This window comes from Pseudorca crassidens, chromosome 7 (genome assembly GCF_039906515.1).
Source record: "Pseudorca crassidens isolate mPseCra1 chromosome 7, mPseCra1.hap1, whole genome shotgun sequence".
Lineage (NCBI taxonomy): Eukaryota > Metazoa > Chordata > Mammalia > Artiodactyla > Delphinidae > Pseudorca > Pseudorca crassidens.
Window position 1 is genome coordinate 45,250,931 of NC_090302.1, and position 15,941 is coordinate 45,266,871.

The 15,941-nt window shown below is 39.1% G+C and overlaps 1 protein-coding gene across 2 annotated transcripts in view; it reads right to left on the bottom strand.

The window, feature by feature from the left end:
* The window catches only part of RORB (RAR related orphan receptor B), a 196,566-nt gene that overhangs the window by 40,848 nt on the left and 139,777 nt on the right, over positions 1 to 15,941 (bottom strand). For both annotated transcript variants that reach the window (XM_067744153.1, XM_067744151.1), the window contains exon 4: positions 10,995 to 11,396. In XM_067744153.1, coding sequence (XP_067600254.1) covers positions 10,995 to 11,396 — 402 coding nt within the window. The remainder of the gene's footprint in view (positions 1 to 10,994; positions 11,397 to 15,941) is intronic.

A 15,941-nucleotide genomic window follows, 5' to 3' on the forward strand; every position in this document is an offset into this window, starting at 1 on the left:
ATGTGCATGATATGTGTAAATATTAATACTATTTTGTGTAAATTAATTGTGTAAAAATAATATTTTGAAGTAATATTAAAGAAATAAATGAAAAATAAATTTTGTTAAGTATTAATTCATATAGAAAAGCAAAGTCTGGAAAGAAGTCATCTAAATTGCCTAGTACTATGTAGAAAAAAGGCTACATCTGCTTATTTTGGTGAAAAGTAAGTAAACTGACAAGTAAGGTGACAATTTCTTGTTTATAACTGTAATGTTATAAAATGTGGACCAGCTTGCAGCTACTAAAATAGCAAGTGACCTTCTGCAGCTCTGATTTCAACCACTCAGCGGGTTTTTTCCACCAAAGGGGCTTATTTTAGCTCTCACTAGACATTTCAGCAAATGGCGCTCTCCAAAGGCTACAGTGTCTCAGACACGGATTGCACGGGTGGTTTCATTAGAATCCCACATCCTGGGAGCGGGGAAAGTTGAGTATATCTTTAAAAACTGCTGCTTTCAGTGTTATTACCAAGAGCACCCGTGGCCCAACTGTATCAAGGCGAGAAAGCTGAGACTCAAAGCTATATATAGCACTAGAGGGGGCTGCATCTGAAGTCCCTAATTCTTTCTCCTCCCCCTCCTTTTTTTTTTTTTCTTCATGAGAAAGGACGGATTCTTCTTGGTGAACTATACCCCCTATTCATTTTCCTCCATAAGGGATTTTTTTTTTTTTAAACTTGGAAGTATTCTTCTTATAATACTATATCTCAGCCTCAATCAAAATGATTAATGAATTTTTAATTTATCACTTGCCTTAAGGATCTAGAGAACTGCTCAATTCTCTGTTTAGTTTATACTACTAGTGTGAAAGGGAAATTCTTAGGGGATTCGCTTTGAATTAATGGCAGGATATCTCTATGGACTTGCTCAAGGCAAGTTTTAAGTGCCTGCATTAGGTTTTCAGAATATCAAGATTCCTCAGAATCCACACTCTGAGGCAGTAACTCTAATATATTAGAACAATTGGTTTAAAGGTGAAACATTTAACCAAGTGTGCGTTTTGTCTTTTTGACAACACACTATCAGTTTTATACGTTTTTGGTCCTTAAATAGAACAAGTCTGCTGGTTAGTGTGTAATAGATGACTGTCAGAGAGGACAATGTTACTTTCGAGACCTTTCTGATTTTTCTAATCTCTATTTAGAGATGATGATTTTTGGGGGCATAAATAGAATTGTGCTACCAGCATAAAAACGTCAATATTTAAGCTTAAAATAGCCATCTATTAGTTATCCATAGCCTCAATAGGGAGGTAATATTTTCAGCATTTAAGTTCTTCAAATTTTTTAAAGAAGAATTTAGGGGCATAAATAACCCATAACTTATTTGTTGGCTCAGTTTCAATGTCCAACCACTCATTACTCTTTTACCAGTGAATTAGGAAAGCTTCTGATCTCTCCTTTTCAAACAAATTCTATTGCCAATTATTACATCAGAGAATGGCATAACTGAGTTTTACTTCATGTAGATCTGAACCAAAATGTTGTTAAAGTGCTTCAGAAAAATATATTAACAAAATATAAGATTGTTACTAACTATAAAAATGATGAAAATGTGATAAAACACAACTCAATAAAATATGAACACAGAGAAAAACAGTGAAAAAAAAACAGATTAATACTACAAGTAATAATATCTGGGAAAGGACTGAATGAACAGATTAATAAATAAAATGGTTAAAATTTTATCAAATTTCAGGAAGTTCAGGTGAGAGTACTGTAATAGGAAGTAAGAAAACTGAAACTAAAGCAGAAAGAAAAACTGAAAGAAACCATAGGGCATTTGTATTTAAGCAGAGTATATCCAAAGGAAAAAACATCATACACAGCAAAACAAATTAACTATCTACGAGGGTGCCTTCTTAATAATTTAATAATGGAAAGCTGTCTTGGATCACAAGTATTTTGTTTCATTGCAATAGTGCATGTCTAGTTTTGGGGAAATTACAGTTGCCTTTCTTCAAACTAGCTAAGAAAATTAAGAATATAGTATAAAAACATTACCTTTTGAAGCTAACTTTCATAGTAAAAGATCTCCTTCACAGAACAATCAGAAAAGATCAACGTACTTCAACGCCCTAGAATTGGTGAGTTTTAAGGAAAGCAGCTTGTAGGATGGAGGAAGCCAATATGAATCCATTGAGCCTTTTATTTCACGCCCTTTGGGAAGTCACTTAACATTTTAAAGTCTTAGTTTCTTTGGGTTTGATTTTCTATCCATAGAAAGATTTGGCAGCAGTGATATTTTCTAAGGGCTGTGTAAAAGCATGGCGACTTGAGTCCTTATAAGGGGCTAAATAGGAATTTCTCTTTCTTTTGACTCACGAGGGAGAAGTCTTGCAGAGTTACAGAAGGTGGGAGTACAGCTCACAGTCTTAAAAGTACTTGAAGTGTCTTAGAACAAACAAAAACAAGATAATCTAGAGCCCATGAAAATATTTCCCTACTCTCTTTTAAAAAGTACACCTCCTTGGGCTTCCCTGGTGGCGCAGTGGTTGAGAGTCCGCCTGCCGATGCAGGGGACACGGGTTCGTGCCCCGGTCGGGGAAGATCCGACATGCCGCGGAGCGGCTGGGCCCGTGAGCCATGGCCGCTGAGCCTGCGCGTCCGGAGCCTGTGCTCCGCAACGGGAGAGGCCACAACAGTGAGAGGCCCGCGTACAGCAAAAAAATAAATAAATAAATAAATAAAATAAAATAAAAATAAAAAGTACACCTCCACACATTACCCAAAGGACACTTAGCAGGTCACAGATGATGAAAACCTAATTACGGAAATTGCTCACGGCCATCATTAGGACTGACCTTTACTATTTGGATTTTGTTGACATATGGATTGACCGTTAATTTAAACAGAAGCAATCCCTCCCCAACCTTACCCCCCTTTGGAAATGTAGCCAATATAATTCTGACCTTTAGGAAGAACTAATTCAGGAGAAATCTTTGGAGGCAATTTTTACATTTTCAAACATTTAATCTAAATTTTTTAAAGTAATGATTGCTTAAATAATACATTTAATTGACTAATGCTTTAAAATAAGTGTTTTCTAAATAGTCTAGCACCAAATGTTCCTGGAGCAAACCTGTCTGAAAACCAAACAGCAGTTCCACAATAGTCTGCATAAATAGGGCTCAGATTTAAATAATAAATTTCTTCTCAGTAGTAAGGATATATCGTCATATATCCTTATCTATAGCTTACATCCTAAAATAAAATAAACAAAAAGTCTTGCCAGCTAGAAACATTTCCAACAGGTTTCCCCACATTTGTAAATATCACAGAAATAAATCCTGTACTGGTTGGCAGAGAGAGCCTGTTAAGTTGGTTGTATACCATGGTAATGAAAACCAAAGTGTATCAAGTTCCATCAACCTGGCCATCAATTGACATTTCTGTGTCCCATAGCCTATGTGGCATTTTAACCCCACCCAGCTCTTCCCAAAATAGGTGCTTGAAAATGTGGCTAAAGCAGTACCTATTCACCCCAGGCAGGGGAAAAGTGATTCAGAGCTCTTTCTAAGAGTTAAGTGTCAAGCTTGCAATGCGGGAAATACTAGTCAACAGTGGGGGCTGTTTCAGAGATTGTCTTATAAGCATAAACATTCCTTCCTTCAATAAGTCATAGGTAGAATCTCATGAAATCTCCTTCCCTCTTCCTTACTGCAGAATATTTCATATCTACTATGGCTTTTGAAACTGAGTGCATAAATTGGAATTGGTTTTCCAATAGCTTTTTTTTTTTTTTTTTTTGGTTGGTGGATTTTAGAATCTTCTTAGGAAGTTCTGAATTCTGAGTCAAAAATTAATCCCAAACTAGTATCTCCAGGGGAAGTCTACTGAGGAAGATCAGTTTTGCATAATTTCAACTCAAAATAGAAAAGGTGATTTAAAAGATTTACCTAATCCAGTGAATGCTAGCACATAAGGAAAGCTGTACTGACAGAGGTACAAGCACATAGTGGTTAATCTGCATACAGGTACTATAAATAGATATGCAGGTTTATAAGTACTTCAGCTGAGCATATATGTGTGTATTACTTATAGTGTAAATAATGTTTATATATGTTTAGAGCCTTGCTGGTCACAAAGTACTTTTGTATACATTATGCCATTTATTCCAGTTGTGGAGAATCATTGCACTGAGCACGACAGTAGAGTGACTACAACATATTACTAGGTGAGTTAAGACATCTTTTTCAGGTTGTTAAAGGATATCTAGAAAGATACAGATTTGAATGACTCTAGGGAAGAACTATAGTGTCCTCTGTCCCAGGATGCTCCAGAATAATTCATGGCCGTGGACTAGTTAATACTATAGTTGTGACCATGGTAAAGATCTTTTTTTTTTTTTTGAGATAGAAGACAGGATTCTGGAAATAAGCAGCCTCTTGGGATGTAGTCTATGGAAAGCAGAGAACAAGGTAGTATGAAAATTTCAGAGGAGTCAGGTAAATCCCTCTCAAGTGACCAAGGTGATGTGGGTAGGCCTGGGGCTCAGTCAAGACCATATCTTTATTGTTCTGTCCCCCTTTTTCTTTCAAGAGGGGTTTGGGGAGGTGGTCAGGTTGAAGTGGGCCAGAGAGGACAGGTCGATTTGCCCTGAAGTATCCATACAGCAGCTCACTCTTTACTTTGTACATGAACTAGGGATGGTTTGAGATTGGCCACCAGCCTCTCATTGATCAGCTCCTGGCTGTCCTTGATGTTCATTTTTTTTTTTAGGAGTGTGGATGAAGAGAAGAGGCTGGTGCACACTTCTGATGTGACTGTGGTTATTAACTTTATAGTTGACAGGGTCATTCCACCCCATGGAAATTCCCGAGTGTGGTCCTACTCCTTGAGACAGCTGTTTCAGCATCGGTCAGGATTGCCTAGTTGCCTGTAAGTCCCCTCCCCTCCTCTCCACTACCCTACCCTTCTCCTTGGGAAGTGGCTGGAACAAAGGGAATATTTGTGCACATGGCCAAAGCTCCCACCAGGAGTTGGGAGAACCATAATCCTTCAAAGTCACTGAGCCCATCTGCCTTATTTTTCAGATGAAGAGACAGAGCTCCAGAAAGCTGAACTAATTTTGAACAAGTTCACATGGCTAGTATGTGAACTAGCCATCAGGAGTCCCAATTTCAATGTCCCTTCCCTAAACTGCCTGCATAGGACCTGTGTTTGGGTGAAGGTGACAGGGGTGTCAGATGACAATGGAAGTTCACAAGATGTCTTCCCTCAAGGCAAGAAAGAAAGAACTAAGACACTGGATTTTCATGTCCCTTACTGCTTGAATGCTTTTTCTCATTAGTTCAGTCTACTTTCGTTCATTTTAATGACTTACTAGGTACTTGCTCCTAAATTGAATGCCTACCTGTATTTGATAAAGGTGCCACCAGAGGACATAGGAAATACATAGCTGGAGTTAAATTCTATTCTCTGTACCATTTCTGAATGAGTAGTTGAATATGCTTAATAGGTTTAGGCAGTTGTAAAATATTTACCTGTAAAAGCCTATATCATTGAAGCTGCTGTCTTATGACCATAGCACCTGCTTGGGGTTCTTAAAAAATAACAACTGAAACACCATGAACTTTTACAGAATTTCCGCCAATAAAACATCACTAGAAATACCTTCTATGTGTCCATGTAGCCTTGATGAAAAAAATAGTACATTACAGGGATTAGATCACCTTTAGGCCAATCCCTTTTTGTAATCTCCTCTATTAATACTCAGCTTCTGTAATAGATGAATTTGCTAAAAAAAAAAAGAGGTTTATTTCTATTTTTGATGTTTAAAATTCCAGGCTCCATAAATAGACCACAAAAGGAATATGAAAGTAAATCTACATTGAAGATTACACAGGAGGGGTCAATGAATTCATTGATTTCATTGTCTTTATCTGGAGAGAAAATTACTGAACAGCAAACTCAGATAATGTTTGTAAAAGGCAATCTATCCCCTTAGCACTGAAACTAATTTGATGGATTTTTTCCCTGTTTTTAAAAGCATGTTGTTTGGCTGTTTGAATTGTCTTGTTGTCTGGTACCTCATGGATACACTGTCAATCATCTTTGAGCTTAAATAAGCTTTCATTAAGAGTATTAGTCCTGCAGAATCCTCCAACCCATCTGAGGGCTATAGTGGGGGAGCAAAAACACGACCTTCCATTTTCTCTCTCTGCTTGTTTGCCAGTCTTCCTATAGCCAGCTTCCTTTCCCTGCCACCAACCACTGCAAAATTTTATTTGCAAAGATATAACACCTCCACCATGCCAGCTTGAAGTAAAATTCCTGCTAAACCCAGTTAAACCTGATGCCTAAATATTAATTTGCAGCTTACTTTTGCCCTTCTCTTATTTTATGGTGTTTTGTCCTATGGAATTTTGAGAAACCCAAGCATATTATTCTGGAAATGTTTCATGCTTTCCTCCTTGCTTACCCACATTTTCTTTTCAAGTCCCAAGACTACGGGAGTAAAACATTCCTGAAAAGAGCTGTGGCACAGAGTAAGCAATACCCCCCATCTTCTTCACCTGCAGAAGAGTTTGTGGTATCGTCATGCTCGGGATTTAGAATACATGGCGTTGAACTGCAGTTATTTATTTTCATGCCTGCCTCCTAGACGGTGAGGACAGAAACCGTGTTCTCCTTGCCTTGAGTGCCTGGCACACACTACCAAACGTAAAATAGCCGGCTAGTGGGAAGCAGCCGCATAGCACAGGGAGATCAGCTCGGTGCTTTGTTACCACCTAGAGGGGTGGGATAGGGATGGTGGGAGGGAGACGCAAGAGGGAGGAGATATGGGGATATATGTATATGTATAGCTGATTCACTTTGTTACAAAGCAGAAACTAACACACCATTGTAAAGCAATTATACTCCAATAAACATGTTAAAAAAAAAAGAATATGTTTTTGAAAGAATGCCTGGAAGTGTAGAGTAGTAGAATGAGCTACATAAGAACTTAAGCTTTACCACATAACTAACTCTGTGCCTGGGAAAATCACTCACTCTTTCTGACCCTTAATTTCTTCATCTGCGCAATGGGATGATTTCTTCACTTCCCACCTGAAGGCACTGGTAGGAGGCTTAAATTGGCTAATGTGCATGAAGGCATTTTCTGTTTCCGTCTATCCATAAGGTATTATTATTAGGGTTCCTGAACCTAGAAGTCTGTAGTTCCTTTGGTGCACTTTTAGAAAGACAATGGTTTTTCAGGAGGAATATTCCTGACTCGTAACACTCAACTAATTGACTTTTGGGGATCTGCATGCTGTTGCTAGTATTGTTTTACGGTTCTTAAACATGCATTTTTATTAAAATTTCAAAACTGTAAGACTGTATTCTGTATGGGCTAATCCAAAAACTGTGTTTTTTTGTTTTTTTGGTTTTTTTAATCTGCTTTTACAATGGCCCAATCAGAATCATGATCTGGTTGTACAATTTCATTGTTCTCTCAGAAACGAGAGGAAGCAGATCAGTACTTCTAGCAGCCAAGAGTGATGTTAAAAAATTCTCTCGTGTGATATAGCCTCAATTCACACAGTCAGAATGTGGCTAAAATCACATTTTCTTTTTTAAAAGGTTTTATTTTATTTTTTTGGTCACACAGTGTGGCTTGCGGGATCTTAGTTCCCTGACCAGGGATTGAACCTGGGCTCTGGCAGAGAAAGCACCAAGTGCTAACCACTGACTGCCAGGGAATTCCCCACATTTTCTATATTTGTCAGCACAGGCTTCTTTCTATGACAAATTGTCACCAGCCAGATTAGTATAGATCCTTGTTAATCAACTCAAGTCAAAATGTCAGCGTGCACCCTCTGTAAGCTCCTTTGTAGCGCCCAGTAGGACGTCAGGTAGGCAGCAAACACCAAGCAAGTCTTGTTGTGGGAATGCCATTAACTTGGGAGGGGCGGGAAGAAACATAGTTAAAATAGTTTTTAACTATTTTAACTAATATAGTTTTGATGTTACTTTGACCTGGGTTCACATGCTTACTTTGCTTTTAACAAGTTTCGTAACTTCTGAGCCTCAATGTTTTCATCTCTAAAATGGTTATACGAATACTTACATAACAGGCATAATAGGGTTGTTATAAGAGTTGAATATTGCTAGGCACCATGAGGGGCTCAATAACAGGTAATTAGGTAATGACCAAGAATGTTATTAAGTAATAATGAGATTAATACCATTATAATATCAATTATATTGATAATAATAACGATGAGGCTTCTGCATGACAGAAGCTGTTCTAAGAATTTTCAAATATTAACTCATTTAATCCACACACACAGGTAGGGATTATTATTATCTCAGGTTTACAACTGAGACTCAGGTTGGGTAAACTGCCTGAGGGAAAAGGAACAATGAGGTTTTGAACTCAGGCAGTCCGACTCCAGAACCAAAGTTCTTAACTGCTGTACTACACCACTGATGCCCTCCTGCCCAATTAGACTGTTATGCATTCAGTGCTTTAGTGAAATGAGTGGCAGTTTTTTGGATCGTGCAGGAAAGCATAGTGCATCACACTGTTGTGGCTCCGTTCGACACTCGAAGGAGTTTGTGTCCACTAGATGGCATTGCCGTTTTAACGAAATGGGAACCAAGGCAATACTTAGGCTTAGGAGCCTGCTAAATTTGAGAGCACTAGGAGAACAACCTAATTGCATCCCTAAAAGTCTGATGGAAGAAATCTCCAAAATTTAAGGCAGATCTAGAGATCTCTAAAGACTAATAGTATCTTGAAATAAGTAAGAAAAATAAATGCTAGTTCATTTTGGGGTCAATGTCTGTGTAGAAAATCTGGATGAATTTGGAGTTTCTCTAGTTCATAGAGGAATAGACTCAAGGCCAGGAGGAGAATGACCTGGGTAGGGTTACTTGAACTTCATGTTTCTGGCTGTAGTTTTTTTTTCTGTAATACCTCCTACTGATTCTAAATCACAAAGAAATTGTGATTTCTGCATTCTTAGAAGTCTTTCCTTTTTGGGTATGGATCAGATCATCCAACAATTGTTTTTGTTTCAGTATGTTTTAAACACGTGTTCCCAATCAATAGCAAACTCAGGAACTTAGATACTAAGTAGGATAAAAGCAAAAAATGGTGCCTATTTCCTTTTCCTTTTAACATGTCCCTTTGGAAAGACCTAGTGACTCCACTTAAACAGATTGTCCCCTATTGATTGACAATGCAGTTTGTGAATATTAAGCCCATAGCAAGTAGCAGGATAATGGATAAGCACAAGGACTGCAGAATCAGACAGCCTGGAATGGAAGTTGCCTCTATCATTTAGTAACCAAAGGACCCTGGGCAGGTCATGAGACATCTCTGAGCCTCTGTTTCCACATCTGTAAAATGGGAGTAATAGTCTTACTTATCATATAAGATGCTTGTGAAAATTAAATGTGTGTGAAGTGCCTGTGACACAGTCACAGGTTAAGGAGAGCAACATAATGAATATTTTTGTTATTAGAGCTGATGTGTAGTTTTCTATGTCTCTCAGTTGTGGATGTCGTCACAGGTGTTATGTCAACCACTTCTTTACTCCCTGCCACAGGCTGAATTGCTAAGAGAGAAAAATAGCGTTTCGGGTTTTATAACTGTGTCACGTCACTTCTTCCTCAACCAGATGGTAGAAGTAGCCAAGATACATATGGCGTGTCCTTCGTTATGTGTTCACATCAACTTTATTTAAAACACTCGTAGGCTTTAGGCTCCTACTCACAGTTTAGACAGAGAAGGTGATTGAACACGTGGTGGGCAAGTGAGAACAGCTCAGAGTTACTGAGCACTTGCGGAGTGCCAAACATGGCTCTGTTTTACAAGTATTGACTCATTTAATTCTTACAACAACGGTGTGATCTGTGAGCTAATGTTTTTTGAGAAAAAAAGAACACCGAAAAACAGGATGAGCAAACCAGGATTGAGAGACTTGCTTCAGCTCAAATAACAGGCCACGGATCCAGGATTTGAATTCAGGTAGCCTGGTGCGTAACCACTCTTTTCTGCCACCTCTCAGGGCAAGATGGCAGTCTCAAAGACTCCCGAGCTCCACACTGCTTTCCCTGTGCACTAAGTACTGCGTGAAGCCTGCTGTAGCCACTGCCTGCTAGCTCCTCCGGGCTACTGTTAACATACAGCTCTGTTACCCAGGAGGGTAATGTGTTAAACCTACATCCATATTTTTATGGCAATTAGTTAATAAAATCAACTGATTAGACGGTTAACAGACTCCTAAGCTTAACAGGGTAAAACAAAGCGGCGACAGGTCAGAAGAGAGAGTGCACTCTTGAAGACCACTCCTTAAAGAAGGATGTTGCAGAAGCAGGAGGGTCTGCAACCGATGCAACCGTGCCTGGGACTTGCCCTGCTCAGAGGGGCTTATTTGTTGCCCTTCTGTAATATTCCAGACTACACTTATTTTACTGCCAGTAATTCAGACTCTATTCCCACGTAGAATTCTTGAATTCAGATTTACAAGAGGCTTAGAGGTCTTCTGGTCTACCCCTCTGCCTTTACACAGAAGGAAACTGAGGTTTGTCCCCAGTTATCTTAGATGGAGAGTTGGAGCCCTGTTCATTCAGTTACTACATACTGCTTCTATATCCCTTAGCTATTTCACTTTTAATAGCATCACTTTGAACACTTGCTGAAATTTTCTTGTTTATACCAATAACACTTTTCCTTCAGTGATGAACCCAAATTCAACAGATAGCATCTGTTCCTTACAGATCGCATCTTTCTATTCATGATTTTTTTCCTTCTTCCTTTGCTTGAAATAAACTTGTATGGGCCATGGGAACAGTGACAGTTATTAGACTATATTTTAAAATCCATTAGTTTCCTCACTAGAAGCCATAAATGCAAGTAATTCAACTTAGACCTAAGAAAATGATCTTACTAAACAGGACCAAGGCGATTTCAAAGTAGAATTTCCAAAAATGAGCCGGAAGGAGATTTCCACTTACCGATTTCAGTCATGGTTATCCCTGGTGCTAACTGCCCGTTGTTGAAAGAACTATAGGTAAACAAGTTGGGTACGGATGTGAGGTCATAGATAGGTTCTTGCTTTATCTGTTTGATTCCAGTCACGTCAAGTCCTGACTGATCAGGGGACGGCTGGCCGGAATCCACGTTGTAATAACCCTCGGACTTGGGCAGGTCCATGACGTGTCCGTTGGCGTAAGTGCCACTGGCCTCGTTGCTCAGGTTGCTGAGGCCATTGCTGATGCTGCTGCTGTACACCCTGGCGAGGGCTTCCGCCTCCCCACTCTGCTGCTGCCGCTGCTCCTGCAGCCGCTGCTGGTGCTTCTGCACCTCAGCATACAGGCTGTCCCTCTGCTTCTTGGACATCCTCCCAAACTTCACAGCTGGGTGGGAGACAAAAGCAGAAAACAGCACTTGAGGTTCTCATTCGCATTAACCACCTTAAGTCCAAGGGCTCATGGATGGCTGTCCCCTCAACATAAAATGCACCAAGTCCCAGTACCACAGCCCAAGAGTCCATTCGCTTGCACTCCACATTTGATAAAAGGTTATACTCACGGGTGTCTGTACTGGTTTATGTGCATAGTGAGAACTAAATCTAAGCTAGGAAGAAAGGTACAAACTTATAGATGTATTTCTCATTGACACAAAGTTAGGAGGCATATTTCCTCATTCTTTCTTACTTGCAGGGAAAAAAAAAGAATTCACAAAAACCCAAAACTACCACATAGTACCTATTCAAATGTAGACCAACACTCATTATTAGCTTCCCTCCTGAGCATTACGGTTTCTAGATTGCCAGATAGGACCCTATTATTTCACTATTTTCTAAATAGCACGTTGGGTAAGACCAAGGATGTGAAGCAGGGTGAGAAACACAATTTCAAGGAAACCACATCATTTACCTTCGATTGGATTTGGGGATCAAATGAAAACAATCTTTGGAAAATAGCAATTTCGTGAATACGATACCCAGCAAGTGAGACAACAGTAACCCTTCCTTTCTTATTCTACCGTCCCCAAGTTTTATACTGCCCCCCTCTTCTGGAAAAATCCTTAACCATCCTGAGGAAGAAGGAGAAAGAGGCTCTGTCAGTGGTCATAGAGTAGTACAAAGATGCTTTGATCTGAATTCATTGTTTCTTATAGAGCTTAACCTCCTGAACTGTTGTGGATCGAGACATTTTTCCTCACATGCTGTCAACTCCCGTTTAAGGCTGTGAACGTCCGGAGTCGAGGGGCCACCTTATCTGAATCATCAAGCATGATGCCCGTTCGGCTCATGTTAATGGTAGGGACTATGGTAAACTTACAGGTTCCCTTTTGAGATTCTGCTTTCTTTTCTTTTGTGACACTGTTCCCGTCACCGGCTGGTGGTGGGAGCTCAGAGAATGTGGGAAGAAGAGAATGGAGAGTAGAAATAGGTCCAATTTCTGGATTCAGTCAGTAGAGTTGATGAGAATAACTTCTGAGAATGACTAAATGGTGAAGTGCTTAAGAACTCTCCAGCACCAAGGGCCCACAGAAGAGATTCTTGTTGTGAAACAGCTGCCATTTTACCCCCCGATATTCCTCCAATATTTATTTTCTCTTTCCAGTGGTTATAGAGCTACCAAAGTTTATCTGAGCATAGGCTGTTCAGAATGGAGACCACATTTCCCAACCTCCCTCACTGCCAGATGTGTCTCTGTGATGAAGTTCTGGATAACAGGGAGTAAATGGAAGCGCTGCATACAGGTGTGTGTCCTGAGGCTCGCCATTCTCCTTTCTGCCTGCTGGATTGTGGATGTGAGGGATGGATTCAGAGCAGCCCAAACTCTTCCTATCTCCTTAATCTTGAAAAACCCGTGTTCTGGTTTTCTGACACTGCCTAAGTAGGAAAACCAAGTGGCGATTATCCACTAATTTTTCTGAATAAAGACAAGTAATCGGGTTAATCCAGACCAAACTCCCCATGCCACCTCAGCTGTCATTTTTATAGGTATTTTTTAAAATGATTTTGTTCATTTCTTTTTTTTCTATTTTTTTAACATCTTTATTGGAGTATAATTGCTTTACAATGGTGTGTCAGTTTCTGCTTTATAATAAAGCGAAGCAGCTGTACATATACATATATACCCATATCTCTTCCCTCTTGCGTCTCCCTCCCACCCTCCCTATCCCACCCCTCTAGGTGGACACAAAGCACCGAGCTGATCTCCCTGTGCTATGTGGCTATGGATAAAGAAGATGTGGCACATATATAGAATGGAATATAACTCAGCTATAAAAAGAAATGAAATTGAGTTATTTGTAGTGAGGTGGATGGACCTAGAGTCTGTCATACAGAGTGAAGTAAGTCAGAAAGAGAAAAACAAATACCTATGCTAACACATATGTATGGAATTTATAGGGTTTTGAATCATTGTGTTTAACTTTGTAGAGACAGGGCATTAAATTCTGTTTCTCAGAGACAAATATATTTGCTTCCTAACTGCAGTGGTATTTTCAGCTTGTCCATGGACAGAATTCTGTAGTTGCTTTTAGAGAAAGCTTTCTATCTTTATCATTCCAAATAATTTACTCTATATCATTCTCTAGGGGGAAAAAAACCCTTTTAGTATACGAAAAAACTAAATCATGGTAAGAAATTCAGAAAAAACTTTTTCCCCCCAAGAAATGTCACATGCTTCTCCATTCGCTCACCCCCTTTGCATTCCTGTAGATTCGGAACAGCTCTTTGTGACAGAGATAGAGAGGTGAATCCAAAATCTATGTCTACTGCTGTAGGTTAAGATTTTTGTTTTGGCTGGAGTAGACCTACTTTCTGCCTTACTTTAGTAGAATAGTTTTGCATTTATTCATTTAAAATTTATAGGGAGAAAAAATTAAGAACGAGGAACTCTTCTGACATGGAGACAAAAATGTAGTGGCTCTTTTTAAACCTTTTTCCAAACCTAAACCTTGCTTTAGATTTCTGTACACTTTAGGTGAAATACACATTGTAGCAGGTTGACTGCGTTAGTAACCCTGATGCTTCTTGCCTATTTGCCTGCTCTACCCCATGTAAACTTGCAGTGCCCTTTCATTCTGTGCCGGCATCCTGCTCCATCCCCTTGACTCAGGGTCATGTGATCTGCTCTGCAGCAATGGGATATTGACATATGTGGCACAAACAGAGGCTTAAAAAGTGCTTGTGTGATTGAGTGCCCCACCATGAAAAGGACATGCCTACACTAGTTTGCTGAAGGATAAGATATGTGAAACAGAGCAGAACCATCTCAGGCAAGGCCAACTACAAACAGGAGAGCTGTAGAACTGACCTGTAGCTGACAGCAGATACGGAAACGAGCCCAGTCAAGACCCTATACTGAACAATTTTAGGTTCAGAATTCTGCTGTTAACCATAAGACCTCACAATCAAAGCTAACAGTGTCAAATAAGTATGCTGCCAAGCTCTTTGCCCTGTAAACACCCGAAAACCCACTCAATGGTGAATAGTTAGGCCTCTTCCAAAAAAAATTGACTTATCAAGTCACTGAGCAATTTAAATATTTTCAAAGAAAAAACTTAAAGCTCCACAACATTTTGGAATTATCAGGCTTCATCCTAAATCAAGGACTTTGCTGACAATGGCTATAATACTATTTTAGAATCAATTTTCCATTCATTTCAGAAACACTGATGAGCCAGTGTTTCAGTTTTATGCCCCTTCCTGTAATAAAAGTGGTGACATATTTGGGAAAAAAATTATAGTACTTGGCAAAATAAAGCTACTGAACTTTCCTGATATAAAAATAATTTCTTGTCACTATTTGTAAATACATTTATTGTATTCATGGGCCTATGTTTTCAATTTCATTTAATTTAATTTGTTTATTATACAGCAGGTTCTTATTACTTATCTATTTTACACATGTTAGTGTATACATGTCAATCCCAATCTCCCAGTTCATCCCAGCCCCCACCCCCGCTTTCCCCCCTTGGTGTTCACACGTTTGTTCTCTACATCTGTGTCTCTATTTCTACCTTGCAAACCGGTTCATCTGTACCATTTTTCTAGATTCCACATATATGCGTTAATATGTGATATTCGTTTTTCTCTTTCTGACTTAACTTCATTCTGTATGACAGTCTCTAGGTCCATCCACGTCTCTACAAATGACTTCATGGGCCTATTTTAACAAAGGCTATATTACTATTATATTTTCAAGTATTTGCATTCTTCTTACCACTACCCATTAATCAGAATGGCACATAGTTTACGTGTTTGACCCTCTCAAACTTGAATTATTCTGTTAATGAGATTCACTTGAGTACGGAGACAGCCTCTTGTTAAACTGCTAGCTCTCAAAGAAACTAGCACAATTTGTATACATTGCAAGTGCTTTATAAATATTCAGTGATGATAGTATTTGCTCATGATATGCTCTTAACCCTCATTTTGATCCCACACTAGCAAAGAACCATTTTACGCAAAAGTATTGGAAATCGTTTCATATCTATATGAATTGTGGGATTCTAAATGGAATGGAAGTTTTTGGAGTAACTATACAGCAAAGATGATGCTTCTTCAAAGATTTCTGCTTCCTACCACATGACAACTAGACACATGTTTTTGGTATCAAGAGGAACCCCGTTGTAGAACTATCATCTATGACTTTCCATAGTCCTTTTGGAAATTATTTTATCTTACTATCTTTGGCTGTAAAATGCTTTATGTTTATATCTCACTACTTATCAAGGAAACTAGTCTTAATTTAACTTTAAAATTTCAAGGCTATGCCTTTTTATAGTGCTTTAAGATTTGTAGAAAAAAATCGGATTCAGTCTACCCAACCCTATTCATTAATTTTAAAACATTCTCTCTCTTCCCCTTCACTTCTCCAACAGAACTTCCTGTGATTATGGAATATTCCCTGCACTTTCCAATATGGTAGCCACAAGGC